General features: G+C 40.5%; 1 protein-coding gene across 3 annotated transcripts in view; it reads right to left on the bottom strand.

Moving 5' to 3' along the window:
* Atad2 (ATPase family AAA domain containing 2) overlaps positions 1-18,622 on the bottom strand; it is a 48,953-nt gene extending 30,331 nt beyond the window's left edge. The window contains exons 1-8 of one of the 3 annotated variants that reach the window (XM_059247179.1): positions 18,363-18,622; positions 12,266-12,414; positions 9,479-9,525; positions 7,892-8,057; positions 7,345-7,447; positions 7,033-7,120; positions 5,366-5,530; positions 4,418-4,535 (exon numbers count right to left, since the gene is read on the bottom strand). In XM_059247179.1, coding sequence (XP_059103162.1) covers positions 4,418-4,535; positions 5,366-5,530; positions 7,033-7,120; positions 7,345-7,447; positions 7,892-8,057; positions 9,479-9,525; positions 12,266-12,414; positions 18,363-18,527 — 1,001 coding nt within the window. In that variant the 5' untranslated portion in view covers positions 18,528-18,622. Of the gene's footprint in view, positions 1-4,208; positions 4,314-4,417; positions 4,536-5,365; positions 5,531-7,032; positions 7,121-7,344; positions 7,448-7,891; positions 8,058-9,478; positions 9,526-12,265; positions 12,415-18,362 lie in introns of those variants that run through there. The other 2 variants (XM_059247178.1, XM_059247180.1) reach the window with 2 other exon arrangements.
* Positions 18,623-21,649: the final 3,027 nt, after the last annotated feature.

The raw sequence follows: 21,649 nt of genomic DNA, 5'->3' as shown, positions 1-21,649 counted from the left end.
CCTGACTGAGATGAAGCTCACTATGTGGACCACGTGAGCCAGAAAGGCAGAGATCAACCTGCCTACGTTTCCCAAGTGCTGAGAGTAAAGGCATGTGGCAACATGCCTGGATGAACATGCATATTCAATATTATATAAAGTTTTACATGAGAAATTACCTATTTTTGAAATGACAAGTAATTTTTTTTAAGAAAAGATAATCTGTAATGAAAGAAAAAGCTACCAAGAAAGAAGGGTAAGTAAGATTGCGCACTGGGTAAGGGTGCCCATCACCAAGGCTGACTCCCTGAGTTTTAATTCTTGGGACTCATAAAATGAGAGAATTGACTTCCTCAAATTGTCCCGACCTTCATATGTGCATAAACATACACTGGCACATACTAAATAAATATACTAAATGTTTTTAAATGCTGTGAGGTCTAAGAGTATACCTTAGTAGTAGGATATTTACTTTTCTCACATGAAGCCCTGAGAAATAGTGAAGAATAAGACGGTGCCAGGCATAGTGGAGCACACCTTTAACCCAGGCACTTGGGAGACAGAGGAAGGCTGATATTTGTGAGTTCAAGGCCAGCCTGGTCTACATAGTGAGTTCCAGGACAATCAGAGCCACACAGTGAGACCCTGTCTTCAAAACATAAAAAACAAAAAAGAATTAAGGTGACCTTTTATTTATGGTGCATTGTCAACTTTATCAACTGCTAAGCATAGTATGAAACTCCAGTTACTTACAAAATAATAAGAATGTGATTAAGTTCTTAGTCAATAACAACGTGTCAAGACTACAAATACACAGGAAGAATGCCTTTGGACAGTTGCAAAAACTCACAGAAAGAAAAACAATAACAAAGAAAATCTGGCTGAGAAAACTTTAACGATTCTATTGGCTTAGGATCTACAATGTTCTCTGAGTTAGAATATAATCACTAAGCAAGTATTTTCAAAGACACAAAAGGTTCACAATCTTTTATAAAAGTATCTATACATCTGGGTGGCAGTGGCACATGCCTTTAGTCCCAGAACTTGGGAGGCAGAGCCAGGCGGATCTCTGAGTTAGAGGCCAGCCTGGTCTACAGAGCAAGATCCAGGACAGGCACCAAAACTACACAGAGAAACCCTGTCTCGAAAAACCAAAAAAGTATCTATACAATCCAGATCTAGACTTTATCTTTAAAAACTTGGGCTGGCTCGGAAGGCAGAGGCAGGCGGATCTCTCTGAGTTCGAGGCCAGCCTGGGCTACAGAGTGAGTTCCAGGAAAGGCACAAAGCTACACAGAGAAACCCTGTCTTGAAAAACCAACCAACCAACCAACCAACCAACCAAACAAACAAACAAACAAAAACAACAACAAAAAACTTGGGCTGGAGAAATGCCTTAAGAGGTTAAGAGCACTTGTTGCTCTTCCAGAGGACCTGGGGTCAATTCTCAGTGCTCACATAGTGGCTCAAAACTGTCTGTAAAAGTCCCAGGGGATCTGACACCCTGTTTTCCACAGGCACTGCACAAAAGGTGAACAGATATCCGTTCAGGCAAAACACCCACACACATCAAATAAATAAACCTCTATGAACTAGTTATAACTACTCAGCAAAGGAAACGCGACCTGAAATAGCACAGAGCAATTTATGTTCTCTACACCACTCACTATGATTGTTCATAGATTTTATAAGAGAAATGCTAACATCTTTGACTACTCGGTGCTGGCTCAGGTAGCTGGAGATGGTTGCATGAAAACTCTTGCAAACAGCTCCAAATAAAATCTGAAATTTCAAACACAAATGGTTTCTAGGGTTTTGAGTAAGGGTTGGTAAAGCCAGAATAAACGAGAAAACAACCCTCTATTGATCTATATACCCAAGATCATTTCTATGATCATCCTGCAGCCAAAATTACCTAGTACAAGCCTGCATACTTAGTATTACCATCAACACTCTAAAATATTCCCACTATATGTAAACTTACTATATAGTAATAGAATCAAGACACATTTCACAATTTGAAGAAATGTCTATTTACTGACTGTTTCCCATATACCCAACATGACATATTATTTATTTCCTACCACCTACTGCCCCAACTAGTGAGTGCTGAACCCAGAGCCTTACATGTGTTAAGCAAATGCGCTACCACTGAGATACACCAACCAGCCTTCTCATTTATTCTTTTTTTTTTTTTTTTTTTCTTTCGATACAGGGTTTCTCCGTATAGTTTTGGTGCCTGTCCTGGATCTCGCTCTGTAGACTAGGCAGGCCTCGAACTCACAGATACGCCTGCCTCTGCCTCCCAAGTGCTGGGATTAAAGGCGTGCACCACCACCGCCCTCTCATTTATTCTTAATTAAAATTCTGGACAACATACATTATTAATAGGCTCATTTTACAGTCAGGGTCAATGAAGTTCAATTGGCTCAAAATATCAGAATAAGTCAATGATGTTCAAATTTAAACCTAGATCTATTCCAAAAAGTCAAATACTACTGTACTGGTAGTTTCTAGTTTATTTCACAAATCAGTAAAAGTTATTAGCAAATAACAAAGCCAAGTGGATAAACATGAAGTATTACATTTTGTAAATAAAAGAACCCTCTGACCCCAAAGGCTTATCTATTAAGACTTTGTCACCAGATGGTGAACCCTATTGAGAGGTAATGAGACCATAATAATGCTGACCTCATCAATGGATTAGTCCATTTATGAGTTGATAAATGGTTGGGCCATTAGAAGGTGGAGCCTAGGGGGCCGGAGAGATGGCTATGAGGTTAAGAGCACTGACTGCTCTTCCAGAGGTCCTGAGTTCAATTCCCAGCAACCACATAGTGGCTCACAACCATCTGTAATGAGATATGATACCTTCTTCTGGCCTGCAGTCATACATGCTGCACACAAAATAAATAAATCTTTGGAGGGGGTGGAGCCTAGATTGAGGAAATAGGGATGTGTCTTTGAAGAATGTATCTTTTTTTTTTTTTTTTGGAAACAGAGTCTTCGCTGAGCGGTGGTAGAGCATGCCTTTAATCACAGCACTTGGGAGGCAGAGGGAAGTGGTGGATCTCTGTGAATTCGAGGCCAACCTGATCTAGAGAGAGTTCCAGGACAGGCTCCCCCGCAACCAAAAAAAGAGAGAAAGAAACATGGTCTTGCTAAGTTGACTAGGCTAGCCTTGAACTTGCTCTGTAGCCCAGACAGGTCTTAAACTGTCAGTCTTCATGCATCAATTTCAAGCTGGGATTAGAGGACCAAACCACCAGGCCCAGCTTTTAACAACACTCTAAAGAGTTCATGAGAATACTGAAAATTGGGATGATATAAGAAGAACCTCAGAGGGGCTGGAGAGATGGCTCAGAGGTTAAGAGCACTGATTGTTCTTCCAGAGGTCCTGAGTTCAATTCCCAGCAACCACGTGGTGGCTCACAACCATCTGTAATGAGATCTGGTGCCCTCTTCTGGCATGCAGTCACATATGCTGTATACATAATAAATAAATAAATCTTTAAAAAAAAAAAAAAAAAAAAGAAGAACCTCAGAATGTCTACTTGTGATTCTGACAAATAAGAAGGCCTAAGGACATAGGTATACTTATTTTTCCTAAAAGAAATGACTCTTCAACACTTAGAAGTTTCTGCTTTCCATGACCAATGCATGACCAGATCCTTTACAGATTCTCTGAGAACTGTTTAAATAGCTGAAAACTTTGATTTCAGTCTTATTTCCGAAAAATAATATTTTCAAGTTATTTCACATACCCGTATCATTCTTGTCTTTCCTATTTACCAGTCACATAACACTGCCCAAACTTTGGTTATCCAATTTATCAGAAAACCTTATTACTACTAGGATGGGAAAAGAAGTGTAAGTTACTTCTGTAAACTTCAATCTGAAAGAAAACAACTGTTGGGATATAGAAAGAAAGAAATCCTCTAGTAAAAATAAATAACTTTTTTCCCTCTAAAACATAAGAGAAACAAATTATAAAACATCTAGAAAAAGGTGGCCAGTATCATGATTCAGTCTAGAAGTTATATAACTTAGAATATTTAACGTGGTGGGAGATTATGCTTGTGGCAGTATATAAAGAAAGGCTACAATCTAAATGTGAAATTTAAATGAAATAATCTTTGTAAAATACTTAACAGAGCCTAAACTACAATATATACTAAGTCAAAGTACATCTATTATTCAATGTGGTACAATGGAATAAACTATCTTACCAAGTAGTTACTAATACTTTCTATTAATGAAAGCAAAATCAAAAACAGTCACTGGCAATGGGAACTAGAGCACTAAATGCAGAGCAGAGCTCTCCCATGTATGGAATTCTAGAATTCCATCCTAACACACTCAATCCAAAGACTCTAGAATCTTGTCATAACACATCCAATTATGTTATCACAGATCAATCACTATTTCAGAACCTAACCTGTTCATTCGTTTACAATAGGGACTTCTTGGTCCTGTAGAAGATAATCGGTATCTTGGTCTTGCAGGAGAAGCTGGGCCACTATAAAATATGTTGGGCTTTCTTTGGTGTCGAGGTTCTAGAAAAAGAAATGAGCATATATAATGTAAAATATATATAAAAAAATTTTGTCCTTTAAATACTTACAAAGGTGCTGCCTTCCATGAAAGTGCTAGTAAGCATCTAAAGAATACTTTACTAATGTCATTTATCTATAGGGTTAATATTAAAAATATGTAGTGGGGGCTAGGGACAGCTCAGCAGAGCACTTGCTTTGAGAAGACCTGAGTTCCATTCCCAGTACCCACACTGAGTGACATAACCCACCACCTGTAACTTCAATTACAGGGGATCCAACACCCTTTTTGGCCTTCGTGAACACTTGCGTGCAGGTGCTGCACACAAACAAGTATAAAGTATGTATAGGACAATCAACTAAAATACACACTAACTACATACAATCATTATGATTATACATGTATAACAGGTATTGTCTCCCTGAGCATAAAAGCTCACAAGCTATTGAGGTATGGTGTTAACAGAAATCATCCTATCTTTATAAACAGAAGATTTAGAAAGATAAGACAAAAATCTCAAAATAGCTGTTATTTGTTTTGTTCAAGGCAACATTTAACTCTCTTTATAAATGGCAATGGGATAAACTACCCTTTCACATCTAATTTAGAATAGGTAACAACAAAAAACCAGGGATAGTGAAATGAATCAGCAGGTAAGGGCACTTGTTACAAAGACTGATGACGTATGATCCCCAAGATCCACATAGTAGAGATAACTGATTGCACCCCCGTGTGCCATGTGGCGCACGCGCGCGCACACACACACACACACACACACACACATACACACACCTACAAATCTTTCTCCTGAAAGACCATTTGTAGTACTTACTTTCCAAAGGTGCTTGGTAGTGCACAGTTGCTTTTCTCTGCCTAAGATAGTATCGTTTTGGATTATCTTCCTCTCCATCTTCATCATCTTCATCTTCATCATCTTCTTCATCTTCACCATCATCATCCTCATCATCCTCTTGCTCTTCACCCTCTTCAGATGACTCTACAATTAAGACTATACAGGTAAGGGTAACTGCCACCAAACTGACAAACTGAGTTCCATGCCCGGGACCCACAAAGAGAACCGAGTCCTGCAAATTGTCCTCTGACCTCCACTCCACATACACTCACCACCTCCACCCAAAATAAATATAATAAAAATTTAAAAAAGAGATACACCCAATACACTCACCAAAAGGCTAACATTTTTTTTAAACACAAGGAGTTGGTAGAGAAAGGGATCTTTTAAAACTTTATCTACTTTTCCATTATTCATAGAAAGAATTTGCAATATTAAGAATTTTCCAAAATTGAAGTAAAAATTATAGAATTAAAACTTAGAAGCTCAGTGTGGAAGCACATGCCTTTAATTCCAGCATTCAGGAGGCAGAGGCCAGCAGTTCTGTATGAGTCTGAGGCACTCCATCCTGGTCTACACAGCAAGTACCAAGCTAGCCAAGGCACAAAGTGAGACATTCTCTCAAAAAAAAAAAAAAAAAAAAAAAAAAAAAAAAACTCGTAAATACCACATTAAAGTTTACAATGCTTTTAGAAATCTCAACATAAGCCAATTTTAACTAAAACTTTCAAGTTAATGTCGAACACTGATAGGTTTTAATATCCCCAGAAACAAAAGTTTGCCCTTTTACATTAAGTCTAACAAATACATTTATGATAAGGGTAAGATAGCTTCCACCAATTTTTAAAATATATTTCTGAAAACTGTTTTAATCATGAAAAAAAAAAAAAAAAAAAAAAAAAAAAAAAAAAAAAGTTATTAAATCTCAAATGTAGTAGTAAAATTAACTTTAATTGCTGGATGATAATGGTGCGCGAGTTTAATCCCAGCACTCTGGAGGCAGAGGCAGGAACATCTTTGAGTCTAAGGAGAGTGAGTTCCAGGACAGCCAGGGTTACAGAGAGAAACCCTGTCTCAAAAAGCCAAAACCAGGGGCTGGAGAGATGGCTCAGAGGTTAAGAGCACTGATTGCTCTTCCAGAGGTCCTGAGTTCAATTCCCAGCAACCACGTGGTGGCTCACAACCATCTGTAATGAGATCTGGTGCCCTCTTCTGGCATGCAGTCACATATGCTGTATACATAATAAATAAATAAATCTTTAAAAAAAAAAAAAAAAAAAAAAAAAAAAAAAAAAAAAAAAAAAAAAAAAAAGCCAAAACCAAACCAAACCAAAATCAAACAACAAAAAGAATAAATTAATAACTTTAGTCATTTTAATTAAAATATAGTGATATATGATAAACTATCTATAATTTTATTATATAAACAAACCAATTTTTTTACCTTAACACTGTTGATTTCAGTTACTTTCTCTAACAAAACACACTACCCTGTTTTGAACTTTCCCTGGTCTATACTTCTCTTAAATTATAACCACTGCAAATTACAATAAATGCCACAGAGACTGAATAAGAAAGCTATTTCTTAGTAAGTTAAAAATGCTTACATTTGAAGCCAGAAAACAGAAGATTGAAAACACACTAACCCACACTGCCATCTTGGTTATCAGTTGTTTCTTCATCAGCTTGTTGAATAGCCTTTCGTTTTCCTCTTGTGTACATACTAAGATTGCTCTACAAATGTTTAAACAAAAGCCATTAACATTTAGTGTATGTTCACACCAAAATGAAAACCCTCTAATTATTCTTAAAATGAAGACATAACTATAAATTTATAATTCTAGTAGTAACTTGTAAATAATCTAACAAATGCTGGACAAAATGATTAATTACTACCCATAAATGGATTATGCATTAAATGGGAGATTGAGTCACCACCTAACGAAAAATATTTTTACCTCTTCTGTTTCATTAAACACTCCCAAACCTTCAAGTTTTTTCATTCGCTGTCTACGCATCTTTTTCATGTCGTCCATCTTTTGAAGTACAGCTTCAGCAGTGCTTTAAAAATATTAATAAAAATATTTCACTAAGAAGCACTGACTTACTTGGTAAAATATTCAAACACTTCTCTCCATTAATTTAAACACACACATATAGACTAAAGGTCACCAATAGCCATTCTCCTGTATGTTTCACATAAATCAAATAGATTACAATGTTTAGGATAGAGTCAGGGGTGTAGCTCAATGGTAGTGCACTTCCCTGGCATACACAAAATAGATATTCAATCCCTAAAATCTAGAGACAGAAAGGGGAGGAGGGGGCCATGGTGCTGGCACACACCTTTGGTCCTAGTACTTAGGAGGCAGATCTCTGAGTTCAAGGTCAGCCAGCTACATAGTTGTGTTTGTGTGTGTATATGGTAATAGTAAAAATTCACAATCTTTCTCTAGTAGAGTTTGTTCCAGATACATAGTTTTGATCTTAAGCATTTTCACTTACTTTGTTATAAGCTTGTCAAACAGCACAGACTGGTTCACGGTACTGTAACGACTTCTAATCCTACAACTTCTTCGAACTTCAACATCTCCATTCTGTTCATGCAAATGTTCTGTACTTTCAGCAATGTTTCTATTCCTCAATGAGTGAGTAATTGGAATAGCTTTGTCTTCACAGATATGTACAGGAAAAGATTTCAAATAACTATTAGCAAAACAACTTGAAAATGCACAGGACAGCTACTTTCATGTAACAAAATTATACCATCTTAAACTTGTTCTTCTAGAAAAAATTTTAAGTTATAACATATACCTATAGTATGATTTACCCCACTTCAGAGAAGATGTCATACAAAGACTTGTATCAGAAAGTTTAAAGTAGTTTGTAATAGCTCCAAACTGAGAACAACTCACATCTATTAAGAGGATGAGGTACAGCCAGGTGTAGCAGAGCATACCGGCAATCCCCACCATCAAGAAACTCAGGTAGGTCCTGAGTTTTTAAAAGATCAGCCTGGGGAATAAATCATGGCATAGTCATACAATAGAATCCTACCTAGCTACAAAAGTAGCAACATGGACAAATACTTAAAATTAATTTTGCTGAGTGAAAGAAATGATATAAAATATTTTGTATTTCACTTACATAAACCTCTGGGTAATGCAAACTAATCTACAGCAACAGAAAACAAGCCTGCTGGTGGTGGCACACACTTTTAATCCTAGCACTTAGGAGGCAGAGGAAGGCGGATCTGTGAGTTCCAGGCCAGCCCGGTCTACAGAGAGTACCAGGACATCCAGGACTATACAGAGAAACCCTGTCTTGGGGTTTAGGGGTGGGGTGGGAAGAAGACTGGTGATTACTTGGGAATCTAAGGGCAAGGCAGGAACTTTAAGAGCCAAGATAGATTACGTGAGTGTCCTAGTCACTGTTCTATTGCTGTGAAGAGACACCACAACCAAGGCAACTCATACCATCATCATCATTGCCTGGAGCACAATGGCATGCAGGTAGTTGCTGAAGCAGTAGCTAAGAGCGACATCCCGTTCAGTAGGCGGAGAGAGGGAGACACTAGGCAGGCTTGGGCTTCTGAAACCTCAAAGCCTCGTGTCACACCTCCTTCAATAAGGCTACACCTCCTAATCCTATCAGAGTTCCACCCACTGGTGATTTAGCATGATATGAGCCTATAGGGGCCACTCTTATTCAAACCACCACAGTATTTTGAAGAAACTTTTAGAGGTAAAGGTTATTTTTACTCTATTAGTACATGATGGCTTCTTTTACATACTACACCAAATCTAACAAAGTATATATTTTATGTACAGGTAATATATGTGCTTCAATAAACCTATAAACATTATGAATCACATGTTTTAAAAAGCTGAGATGCTTGAGCTGGGTGGTGGTGGTGTACAATTTTAATGCCAGCACTTGGGAGGCAGGTGGATCTCTGTGAGTTCGAGGCTAGCCTGGTCTACAGGATAGCTAGGGCTACACAGAGAAACCCCCTCTTGAAAAACCAAAAATAAATAAATAAATAAATAAATAAATTTTAAAAAAAGCTGAAGCGCTGTTAGCATAACTCACCTTCTTTGCACTCTTCTTTTTTATCAGCCTGCTGTCGAGCCAATTGCCTATATGAAAAATATATTAAAGGAACTGAAAATAAAATTGACAAGACATTTAAAAGCCTACATTCTATACAACAAACTAATGTGGAAAGTCAAGAAAGTAAGAAACTCAGACACTTGAAAATGAAACAAAAGTCTGTTTTAAATTCAATGACTAATCCATTTATTTTTGTTCTTTTTAAGACGGGGTCTCATATTGTAGCCCAGGCTAGATGTGAAATAATGGCAATACTCCGGCCTTAGCCTTCATTTTTATTTATTTAATTACGTGTCTGTGCATGTGGAGTCCAGAAGGTGTCGGATACTCTGGAGGTGAAGATACTGACTACTGTGAGACACCTTACAGAGCTGCTGGGAACTGAATTTGGGTCCTCTGGAAGAGCAGGAAGCACTATTAGCGCTGAGCAATCTCTCCAGCCCCATCCTGACTCAGTGTTCTAAGTGCTGGGGTTATAGCTGTGAACTATCACACCAGCTACTACCTCTTGGCCAAGCAGAAAAATCAAGGCAAAGTATCTCACTTGAAACGAGAAGTGAAATTCTGGGACTAAGTATTTAAGTACAGTTGAAAGAAACATAGCAATCTCATAACCTTGAGGAATTTGGAATTCTAAAGAGAATTAATGGCCCTTAGAGATATGTTAATTGTTTTCTATGAACAGTTGCTTGCTTGAAACTAATCCCAGCACTTGAGAAACTGGGCCAAGAGGATCACCATGGAGTAATCAAAAACTAAGCAAAGACACACAGATCCCTGGGTTCAAGGTCAGCCTGGTCTATGTATGAAGTTGCAGGTCAGCCAGGTTTTTACAAGGAGACTTTGTCTCAATAAGTAAACAAACAAACAAAGTAAATAAATACAAAGGGCTAACCATGAGTCCAAGGCCAGCATGCACAAAGAATTCAAGACTAGGCTCAGGTAAAGAATTATCCGAAACTAAACATCCCCTCCACACCCAAAAATGATATAGAGAATCTACTGAATTGGAGAAAAAAAAAAAAAAAATCCAAGCCTGAAAAACAGGACTTCATCATCTCTCAAAACATATATATTATTAACTTAAATTTATTGACACTATTCTCAATAAGTACAGATATTACTCTTTAAAATGAAACAAGGACTAGGAATACAGTTCAGTGGTAAAGCACTTCCTAGTTGTGTCTTATATCTTGGGATCTATTTTCAGTATCAAAATAAATAAATAAATAAATAAATTAGAAAAATTTTCCATTTGACACAGTGCCTGCTGCACGAGCATCCTGAGTTTGGATTCCCAGTACCCATCTAAAAAGTGGGAGTAGCAGCACAGCTCTAATAATACCAGCACTGGGGGATGGGATGTGGGGGCAAGAAATGTGGGTGGAGGTAGGCTGAAACAGGCAGATCTCCAGAGGTTACTGGCCAGCTAGACTAGCTGAAATGATGAGCTTCAGGCTCACTGAGAATTCCTACCTGAAAATAAGGTAGACAGTTACGGAAGGAGACACCTGATATGGACCTTGGGCCTACAAAAATGCACGCACACTCCTACACACATGTGCATATACCCAAACCTGAACTCATACCACACAAACATAAAAGTTAAAAAAATAAAAGGAAACTTTCCAAAATGATTCACCCATATGTCCTTTGAAAATTGTTAAGTAGCATCAATTCCTTACCTTTCTTGGGACACAGGTAAGAACTAAAGGGAAAATAAAGGCTTTTAATTTAAAGCAGGGCCAGCAAGATGGCTCAGTGGGGAAAAGCACCTGCCACCGAGGCTGTTGACCTCATTTTTACCCCTGGAATCAACATAGCAGAAGGAAAAATTCATGACAGTTGTCCTCTGCATGTACACACCCTCACTCAATCAATAAGCATAAAGAGCCAGGCAGTGGTGGCGCACGCCTTTAATCCCAGCACTTGGGAGGCAGAGCCAGGCGGATCTCTGTGAGTTCGAGGCCAGCCTGGGCTACCAAGTGAGTTCCAGGAAAGGTGCAAAGCTACACAGAGAAACCCTGTCTTGAAAAAACCAAAAAAAAAAAAAAAAAAAAAAAAAAAAGCATAAAGAAAAAAGGTTTGAGCAATTCATTGAAGAGTTCGTTTTTAGGCTCATATTTTTTTCTTTTCAAGGAGCTCTACCCATCAAACTATGTAAAATACTTCAAATAAAGTAATTAAAGTAGTAGTTTTCTTTTTTGTTGTTATTGTACTAGACCAGATGGGCTTTTAATTTTACAGAAATTACTAACTTTTTGTGAAGTTGCTAGATAGCCAATATATTATTATCAGCCATTCTGTGCCTATCAAAACTACTGGACACTGTAGCATGAAAGCAGCCATAGACAGTATGAATGTTTATAGTTGTGTGCCAATGAATTTGTAAAACCAGGTGGCTAGACTTCAACTCCTGTGAATCTGAGTAAAGCCATTTATCTTTTCTGCCTAGAAAACTGCACATACAAGTTAAAACATTATTTCACAAGTCTCATGTATTCTCTGCAGATCACTGGTGTGAACTCTGGACCCTAATCAAGAGCATCATGATCAAAGAAATATATAGATCCACCATTATTGGATGGCTACTCAAACTTTCTACATTTTCCAACAACATTGATTATTTGATCTTTCAGATGCAAGTACAACACATGTAAAGCACTAAATACACATAGAAAGTAAAGTGAAAAATAAAGCAAACTTTTTAAAAAAAATTACTATTTTAAAGCCATTTTGAATTAGTGGTCACACATCTTGTATTACCTTGTGAAATGTCTGCCATTAGTATGTTTCTCTGTTCTTTCCATATTCTTATCAAAACTAGAATCGGAAGAAATCTGTGCTTTTTTCCTCAAAGATCTTAAAGAATGCGTATGGTGGTAGATTTCAACTCCTTTAACTGAGGATCCATCCTTTAAAAAAAAGTAAGAATGCCGTTATAAATTTTACTTTAGTTAAGACCAACTTTAAGTCCTAAGAATTTTCTCTGATTACAAGTTAATAACGATTGCTTCTAGTGCAGGGTGATTTTTACACTTCCCCAAGAAACAATAAGTCAAAATAAACAATGTTTTCATTCCAAGAACAGTAAAGGCTATGAAACTGCAAATGCAGGATTTACTGCCAGGCATGGTGGGTGGAGAATGCCTGTAATCCCAGTACTTGGGATGATGGGAGATGGGAGGCAGTAGGATCAGAAGTTCAGTCATCCTCAGTTACAGAGTGTGAGGCTAAGTGGGGATACCCATACAAAAGAATATATAAGGTCAGCTAGATGGTTCAGTGTTAAAGGAATTTGCTTCCAAGCCTGAAGACCTGAATTAAAAATCCTAGGACCCATATTGTGGAAGGAGAGAACAGACTCTTGCAAGTTGTCCTGATTTCCTCACGCGCGCGCCCACACACACACACACACACACACACACACACACACACACACACACGAAAAAAAACTAAATTAAAATGTATATGTATATATCAAAAGATACTACCAATAGAGTGAAGAGGCAACCCACTGAATGGGAGGAAATACATCTACTATATACAAACAACTAATATTTCTTCTTATAAGATTTATTGAGCTGGGCAGTGATGGCACACATTTCTAATCCCAGCACTTGAGAGGCAGAAGCCAGCCTGGTCTATATGCCAGTCAGGGCTGTTACATAGAGAAACCCTGTCTCGAAAAACCAAAAATAAATAAAATAAATTTATTACTCTTGCCTGCATGAGCCTGGTACCTGTGGAGGTCAGAAGAAGGGATGAGATCTCCTGGAACTAGATTTACAGACAGTTGTGAGCCATCATGTGGGTGCTGGGAATTTAACCCAGGTCCTCTACAAGAGCAACAACTGCTCTAAATCACTGACCTAAACTACTAATATTTCAACAATAATTTTTTTTTTTTTTTTTTTTTTTTTTTTTTTTTTTTTTTTTTGGTTTTTCACAGGGTTTCTCTGTGTAGCTTTGGAGCCTGTCCTAGAACTCACTCTGTATCCTAGGCTGGCCTCGAACTCACAGAGATCCACCTGCCTCTGCCTCCCGAGTGCTGGGATTAAAGGTGTGAACCACCACCGCCCGGCTAACAATAAAATTTTTATGAGCAAAGGAATGCAGTAGATATTTCTCCAAAGGAAATACAGAAGATGGCCAATATATGGAAATATGGTTAACATGAATTAAATTAAAGCCATGATGATATATCATCTTACTCTTATTAGAATATTTATATCTCCCCCTACCCCTCCAAAGCTAGGTATGGTGGTGGTGCACATCTTTAATCCCAACACACTGGAGACAGAAACAAGCATATCCCCAAGTTCAAGGTCAGCTTGGTCCAGGACAGCCAGGGGTATACAAAAAAACCCTGTCAAGAAAAACAAACAAAAAAGAATTTGAAAAATGATATCAAAACAGGAACATATACATATTGCTTGCGAGACTAAAATGGTATGGTGGCTCAGAGAATTACTACACAACCCAGGTTTTGAAAGATACCACTTCTGGATAGACATCCAAGAAAATGAAAGCAGGGGCCCAGGCAGATCCTACACATCCATGTTCACAACACAATATTACAGCAGCCAAGAAGTGGGGTCCAGCCAACCATCCATTCGCAGAAGAGTAGATGAATGCAGTGTGGGGCTGTCAAGATGGCTTAGGAAGGCATTTGCCATGAAACCTGATTACCTGAGTTCAGTCCTCAGGGCCCTCACAGTAAAAGATGAAAAGTGACTGACCTGCCCCCCCAACAAAAAAATAACGTAACATTTTAAGTTGTTAAAAATAGAATATTATCATGCCTTTAAAAAAAATGAAAGTTTAGAGAGACAGCTCAACAATTAAGAGCAACTGTTCACTCTTCCTCAGGACCCGGATTGATTCCCAACACCCATATGGTGGCTCACAGCTGTGTTAACTCCAGTTCCAGGAGATCTGATACTCTCTTCTTTCAACAGACAACAGGCATACATGTGGTACACAGACACACAAGCAAGCTATTAGTACTATAACCTTTAACTGGTCATCCAAATTCTGGATTTGCTGACTATAATCTAACTTATCTCATCGAATCCCTATTCTAACTCTCTAGGGCTTCCTAATGTTGTAACTTCTAAACCTAAAATTAAGAACCCTTTCTAGCTCATACTCCATGAAGACTTGTATCATGTTACCCAACTTCACAAAGTGCCACTCACCATTCCATGTCAAAATCTCCCTACTCACACTTTTAGCACCTCATTAAAACTATATGCTTTTTACTCTTATTTACTAAAAAAAAAGTCTCAAGTAACCCAGGATGGCCTTGATATGGAGCAGAGGATGAATTTGAACTTTTCATCTTCTGGCCTCTACCTGTTAGGTATAGGTATACACCACTACACTAGGCTCTTAATATAATTAAAAACAAATTTTCCATATGTATTGAGTATGGAGTGTTTTCCCAGATGTTTAAATAAACAAAATTTTTAAAAAATAACACACACACACACACACACACCTCTACATACTGCAGTATCAATAAAACCCTGTCTCAAAAAACAAACAGCTGGGTGTGGGTAGCACATGCCTTTAATCCTAGCGCTTGGGAGGCAGGGGCAGGTGAACATCTATGAGTTCCAGGCCAGCCTGGTCTACATAGGGAACTCTTAGCTAGACAAGGCTACATAGTAAGACCCTGTCTCAAAACAAACATACGGACCGTGAGATTGAGTTTGGTGCTGGAGTGCTTGCCTAGCTTACTCAAAACCCTACAAAAGTGTAGGTGAACACAATCCAAACTTCATGTACAACCACCCTCATACACACACGTACATGTTCTACTACCCATCCTTAACTGACTCTTCAGAATAAAAAACCCCAAGTTTACAGAAATCAAAGAGTTACAGACTTGTCAAAGTTCAGAAATAGATAATGGCTAGTCTGACTCTAAGAGGAAAAGGAAACCACAGAAAATGCATCCAACTCATAAGGTTGGTGAATGAAAATAAAGGTTAAAAGAATCCAGTTAAACAGTACCATACTACTCAGTGAACTCACACAAGTTAAGAAAAAACAAAACACAAATCTTAACAGAGATAACACTCAAAATGTCCAAGTAGCTGGGCATGGAGGGCTGCAGTAATGCCATCTCAAAAACAAACCTATTTCTAGCTTGGGCTGGGCAGAATGGATCTCAAGAAGCGTATCCCCCAGGCACTCAAATTTGGCATGAAGGAGATGGGGACTCCAGACGTGCACACTGATAACAGATTCAAAAATAAGGAATGTGCCAGGGGGTAGGTTGGGGTAGGGGGTTGGCCCATGCCTTTAGTCCCAGCACTCGGGAGGCAGAGGCAGGTGGATCTCTGTGAGTTCAAGGCCAGCCTGGTCTAAAGAGCGAGTTCCTGAACAGGCTCCAAAACTACACAGAGAAACCCTGTCTCGAAGAAAACAAAAACCAAAAACCAAACAAGCAAACAAACAAAAAACCCAAAAAAAGGGAAAAGCTCCATATCGTATCCATATTTGTCCAGAAAATGTAATGAGGGTAAGGACTCAAACTCTACACATTGATAACTTAAATGTCTGCTACCACACTAAAAAAAATCTACAGTCAATGCAGACGAGAACTAACCTGCTAAAAGTCAAATAGAATTACAGAACTGCCTAAAAAAAAAAAATACGATGTAGTTATGGGTCACTCTCAGTACCTTCAGAATTTAAAGGTCAGTCTCCAATATTAAAACAGGAAAAAAAATCAAATTAGTGAATTCTAATGAATCAATTTAACCACCTGAAGTATCATCTCTACCATCTGTTGTTAAATATAAGACTAGGAATTAGGAAATTTTCAAATACCAGGGTACTAGGGAGTTAAGTCTTTGAAACACACATTTGATTTAAAAGGAGGGACTGTACATAAAGCCCCCATATTAGAAAACTTTTCAAATACAAAGCTACTTTATCCTTGGTATTGACGGGGTTTTGTAATATGAATCTGTTATCCTCAAGGACTACTCATTTCTTTAAGTCCAATATAACACTTCCTAATTAACCTCTAATTAGAAGAGCTACAAAAGTGCCTTGATTTACAGAAGGAATACTTTACTTCAAAAAGATAAAATGTGGCCAGGTGGTGGTGGTGGTGGTGGTGGTGGTGGTGGTGGTGGTGGTGCACACCTTTAATCCCAGCACTCCGCAGGCATATCTCTGAGTTCAAGGACAGCCTAGTCTACATGAGTTCCAAGATAGCCAGAGCTACACAAAGAAATCCTGTCTCAAATAAACAAGATAAGATGTGTACTGTAAACTCTGGCCCAGAGACTATCCTCTCCCCCTACAACAGGCTGCTGTATGTACTTCAAGGGCTCAACCTCCATATGGTATGTATGGCATGTACATCATGCCTAGCTAACTTCTTTATAAATAATGACAACCAAAACCAAATGCTGCACCTACTATGTGCCATGTTCTGTCCTAGAATACAGTGCTAACAGAAAAACAAAAAAAAAATATAAGCCCCTATGGAGTTACATTTGATTTAGGGAGAAATATAAATAAGAAAAGTTGCAAGATGATAGATATCCTAGAAGGTTGTAATCGCTAGAATAGGGGACAGAATAAAAGATCACGTAAGGAGGATTGCTTTGTAATTTTGAGTAAGAAATGTTTACCCTACCCAAATCTCCACCCATTCCTGCACCTGAGAAACAAATCCTGAAGTCAAGGTTTCCAATTTAGAAGCAACAATTTCAGAGCTAAAAAAAAAAAAAAAAAAAAAGACTATAGTTTCATCCCAGTCCCCACACAAATCACAGAAATCTACGAGGACACGAATACAAGATTAACATTGTCTCAACTAAACGGAAACTTCTGTGTCACTCTCGCCCCAGCACTTCCTCTCAGCCTTTCTGACTTCCAGGCTCCTGACCAGCTCTCCCGTCCGATTTTTCCTTCGCCCATACCGATCCTCACAGCAACCAGACCATCACGACCTGCGGGCTAACTTTAGTGTGGCTTCCTTCACCTCAACCTTCCTGGGGAAGGCTGTTCCCTTCCACCACTGCCCAAGTGGGGAGCTGTCTTTCCCTCTGGACACTGTCCTTCCAAAATCGCACTGGTCCTTGAGACGGGCAAGAGGCATTTGTTGCGAGCTCTCTGTCCTTTGCAACATCCCCTGTAGATACTGTAACTCCAGCATGAAGTGCCAGAGCAGGAAAAGATCCGGGAGGCAGAAATCTCTAAGTGCCAACTTCACAACTTTTTCTACCACTTTTCTGTTTCTCTTTCAGGAGTCCACTCCTTTATCTGTCACACGGATGTCACTCACTACCGACCCTCTAAGGCATGCCAGGAGACTGGAGGGAAGTCTTCCCGAGATGTTGGTGTTCGGCCCTCCACATTATGCAACCTGATGTTTTACTTCGCCGAGGTCTTAGGATGGAACCTCCCTGGACCGTAAATGGAGGTCAATGGAGCCTGAGTTACCGTTCTGTGCTCGCACTCCCTATAAAACGTTCCCGTGCACGCGCTGCGGCAGTCAGCACCCTCCCTCGGGGGTCGCACTCCCCTGACGGACGCGACCCCGGGGACGGAGAAATGGGGGGGGGGGGGAGCGGCCCCAAACCACCTCGGCTCAGCCCGGCGCGGCGCTTCAGCTCCGCCGGGCCTCGGCTTCCTCTAGCGTAGACAAGAGGTGGCGACCAACTGCTCAGCCCGCTTCCAGCCCGATCTGTCTCTCCGGAACCTCGGCCGGTCCGCGACACCCCCACCACCCCTGCGCGGTGCGCGGGTCCCCCCCCCCTCAGGCCGCCGGTCCCCTCAGCGCGGCTCCTACCCCAAGGGCCCCCAAGGGTGCCCGGCCCAGGCCGGTACTCACGCCCGCCGCCGCCGCCGCCGCCGTGGGGACCAGAGATTTCTCCGCGCCTCGGGTCGAGCCGGACCGCCTCCGGCCGCTGTCCTGCAGGCTGAGGAACTCGCTGGACAGGTCCAAAGAGTCGGTGGAGCGACTGTGCAGCTCCAGGCTGCTGCGGAGAACCACCATCGTGTCGCGCTGCAGGCGCCGGAACCCGTTGTGAGGGGAGAGCGGCCCGGAGCCCCGGAGGTTTGCCTCGCAGGCGCTGCCGCGCTCTGAATTCTGGCGCCACAAACTGCGCGCCCAGCGGCCTCAGCGTGCGCGCGCGGGATCCCTCCGCCGCCGCCGCCGGCCCCGCCCCCGCCGCCGCCGGCCCCGCCCCTCGGCCGCCGGCCCCGCCCCCGCCGCCACCCCAGACCGACAAACCGGAGACTCTTCCCCTCCCATCTGAAGAGCGCGGGAGCCTATGCCGACGTGAGCTGGGACTCCAGCGAACCGTGGCCAGGACCTAACAGGAACTGGCGACTTCTTTCTTCCTTCTATAGTTCCGGCTCACCGCCTTCGGTGGAGGGAGACGGAGCGAGCGGTGCAGCGTCTTGTTTGGAATTTTGGCGCGTGATGCGGAGGGCCCCCCTTTGGCCACCTGCCGGCTGCTTCCCGCCATCCAGGCTTCAAACGCGCACACACACACACACACACACACACACACACACACACACACACACACACACACACACACACACACACACACACACACACACACACACACACACACACACACACACACACACAAAGTCCTTAAACCGCTTCAAGCGTCTTGTTTGGAATTTTGGCGCGTGATGCGGAGGGCCCCCCTTTGGCCACCTGCCGGCTGCTTCCCGCCATCCAGGCTTCAAACGCACACACACACACACACACACACACACACACACACACACACAAAGTCCTTAAACCGCTTCAAGCACTTTGCCTTTGACAGGTTTGACTTGGGACTGAAGAGGTTTTTGTTGATGAACGAAGGAAAATAAATTAACTACCGGAAAGAAAAAAAAAAACCTAAGGGTCCTTAAAGAGTTAAAAGTGCTGGCAATAGCTATTGGGATAAGCCGGAGTCATACAATACATACCAGGGATAGAACTGAAAAATCCTAATCTTATATTTTTGGTTGTGAAAGCTACACAGAGAAACCCTGTCTCGAAAAAAAAAAAAAAAAAACCAAAAAAAGAAAAAATCCTAATCTTATAAAAAACTTGTTGTAAACTGTTAAAGATAAGACATGTAAGTTAATGGTCAGTCACCTTATAAATGACCGAATTCTTTAATGTTTGTAGCCTAAGTACCATTGTAATTCATTTAAAGAGACAAACTTTAGCCTTCTGTATATGTCAAGGTTAAACCTAAAGCAAGTAACTGAAAACAAGTTTTGTTTTAATTTTAAAATCAGGTATCCTTAAGAGATTAGATAACGGCCCTCACAGAGATCTGCTGAATATGGCATTTAAGGTGTTTAATGAAAAATGCTTCCTCCGACTGACAAAAATACCAGCTTCTGGTAGCAGCCCTGAGGCTATCCCCGAAGAAGATAGGCAGCAACGGACTCCACCGGAACCTGCTTCAAGTGTAGTTACTCTGACCACCTGGCAAAAACTGCCCCATGCTTCACCTGGCACCGCTGTCCAAACGGTGGACACTGGTTGACTGCTCTGCTCTGCCTGGAAAAAGTAGTTCTGCTCCCCAAAATTCCTCTGAAAGACTTAACGCTGCCGCTCTGAGTGGTGAAAGACAGAGGATCCGCCGCAAACTAAGTCATCAAGATCACCTTGGAGTAGCCCAGGATAGCTGTCCAGGTAGCAGATAAATCTTTGACATTCTTGATTGACACAAAGGCCATTTGGCATTAAAAAAAAAAAAAAAAAAAAAGCCTTTCAAAACAAGTGCTGTATAAATATCCCACTTTGATAGGAACAGATATCATTGAGCTTCTGACCTTTCCAGCTCTGGCCCATTTTGATCAGAAGTACTCTCTTTCTTCCTTCCTTCCTTCCTTCCTTCCTTCCTTCCTTCCTTCCTTCCTTTCTTTCTTTCTTTCTTTTTTTTTTTTTTCTGATTTTTGTGTTTCAAGACAGGGTTTCTCTGTGTAGCCCTGGCTTTCCTGGATCTTGCTCTGTAGACTAGGCTGGCCTCGAACTCTCAGATCTGCCTGCCTCTGCCTCCAAAGTGCTGGGATTAAATGTGTGCACCACTAAGGCCCAGTCTTAATAAACATTTTGTTTTCTGTTTCTACCGTTATCCCCATGTCCCTGGCCCAATTCTTTGTTCTGAGACAGAAGAAACTGGAAATCCTAGTGGGCATCTGTTGGACCCTGATACCCATCTATGACACTGCTGTTTTCCATCCCTTGACTGCTACATCTCTCGCCACCTGCATCCTAATTAAAAAGGATTTATGCCAGTCATAATGCTTAGCAAGAGATATGAGAATGATGATATGATGATAATTTCAAAGTGATGCAGTGTTTTGTATTCAGTGTAGGGTACTCAGTCACATGATACCAACATAGAAACCCTAGCTTTAAGAGACTTAACAAAACATTAACAGTTCCTAAAAGCTGTGTCAGTAGGATGGACTTCCCCTCCCCCCTCTTTTCCCCCATTTAAATGATGGCTTGGGAAAGCTAAACACTGCTAGGAAGTTTTACTGTTTGTTCTTGCCAATACTTAGGATAGGCCCTGACTTTCCCCCTACCAGAACATTTACTAAAAAGATCTTAAGCCAGGCGGTGGTGGCGCACGCCTTTGATCCCAGCATGCAAAAGGTGGATCTCTGTGAATTCGAAGCCAGTCTGGTCTACAGAGCAAGTTCCAGGAAAGGCTCCAAAGCTACATAGAGAAGCTATGTCTTGAAAAAAACAAAAAATAAAAATAAAAAATAAAAATAAAAATAAATAAATCTTATAATTGTCAATTTGTATCTTTGGCAATTCAGAATTCTCTCTGAAGGACCCGAGAAGTATTCCTTTGAAATGGAACCACCAGGAAGGGATATGGTTAAGTCTTGAAGTCTCTATGGGAGGACTATACTTCAAATAACTGATTTATGTGATTACGTGCCAGTAACTACTTATAGCGGGGAAAATTGGTAAAGCCGTTGTATCTGGCATGAACATCAGAGTGTCGGGATTGTTTTTAGGGGCACCTAAGCCCTGAGGATTCAGTGTAACCAATAATTACTAAGTGCTTTATATACCCACACTCAATCCTTGTAGCAGACCTATTTAGATAATAGCATTGTTAACTTGATTTTACAGAT

The sequence above is a fragment of the Peromyscus eremicus genome, chromosome 20, assembly GCF_949786415.1.
Source record: "Peromyscus eremicus chromosome 20, PerEre_H2_v1, whole genome shotgun sequence".
Classification (NCBI taxonomy): Eukaryota; Metazoa; Chordata; class Mammalia; order Rodentia; family Cricetidae; genus Peromyscus; species Peromyscus eremicus.
The sequence above is the reverse complement of the archived record's forward strand: the minus strand, read 5'-3'. Positions and strand labels throughout refer to the sequence as shown.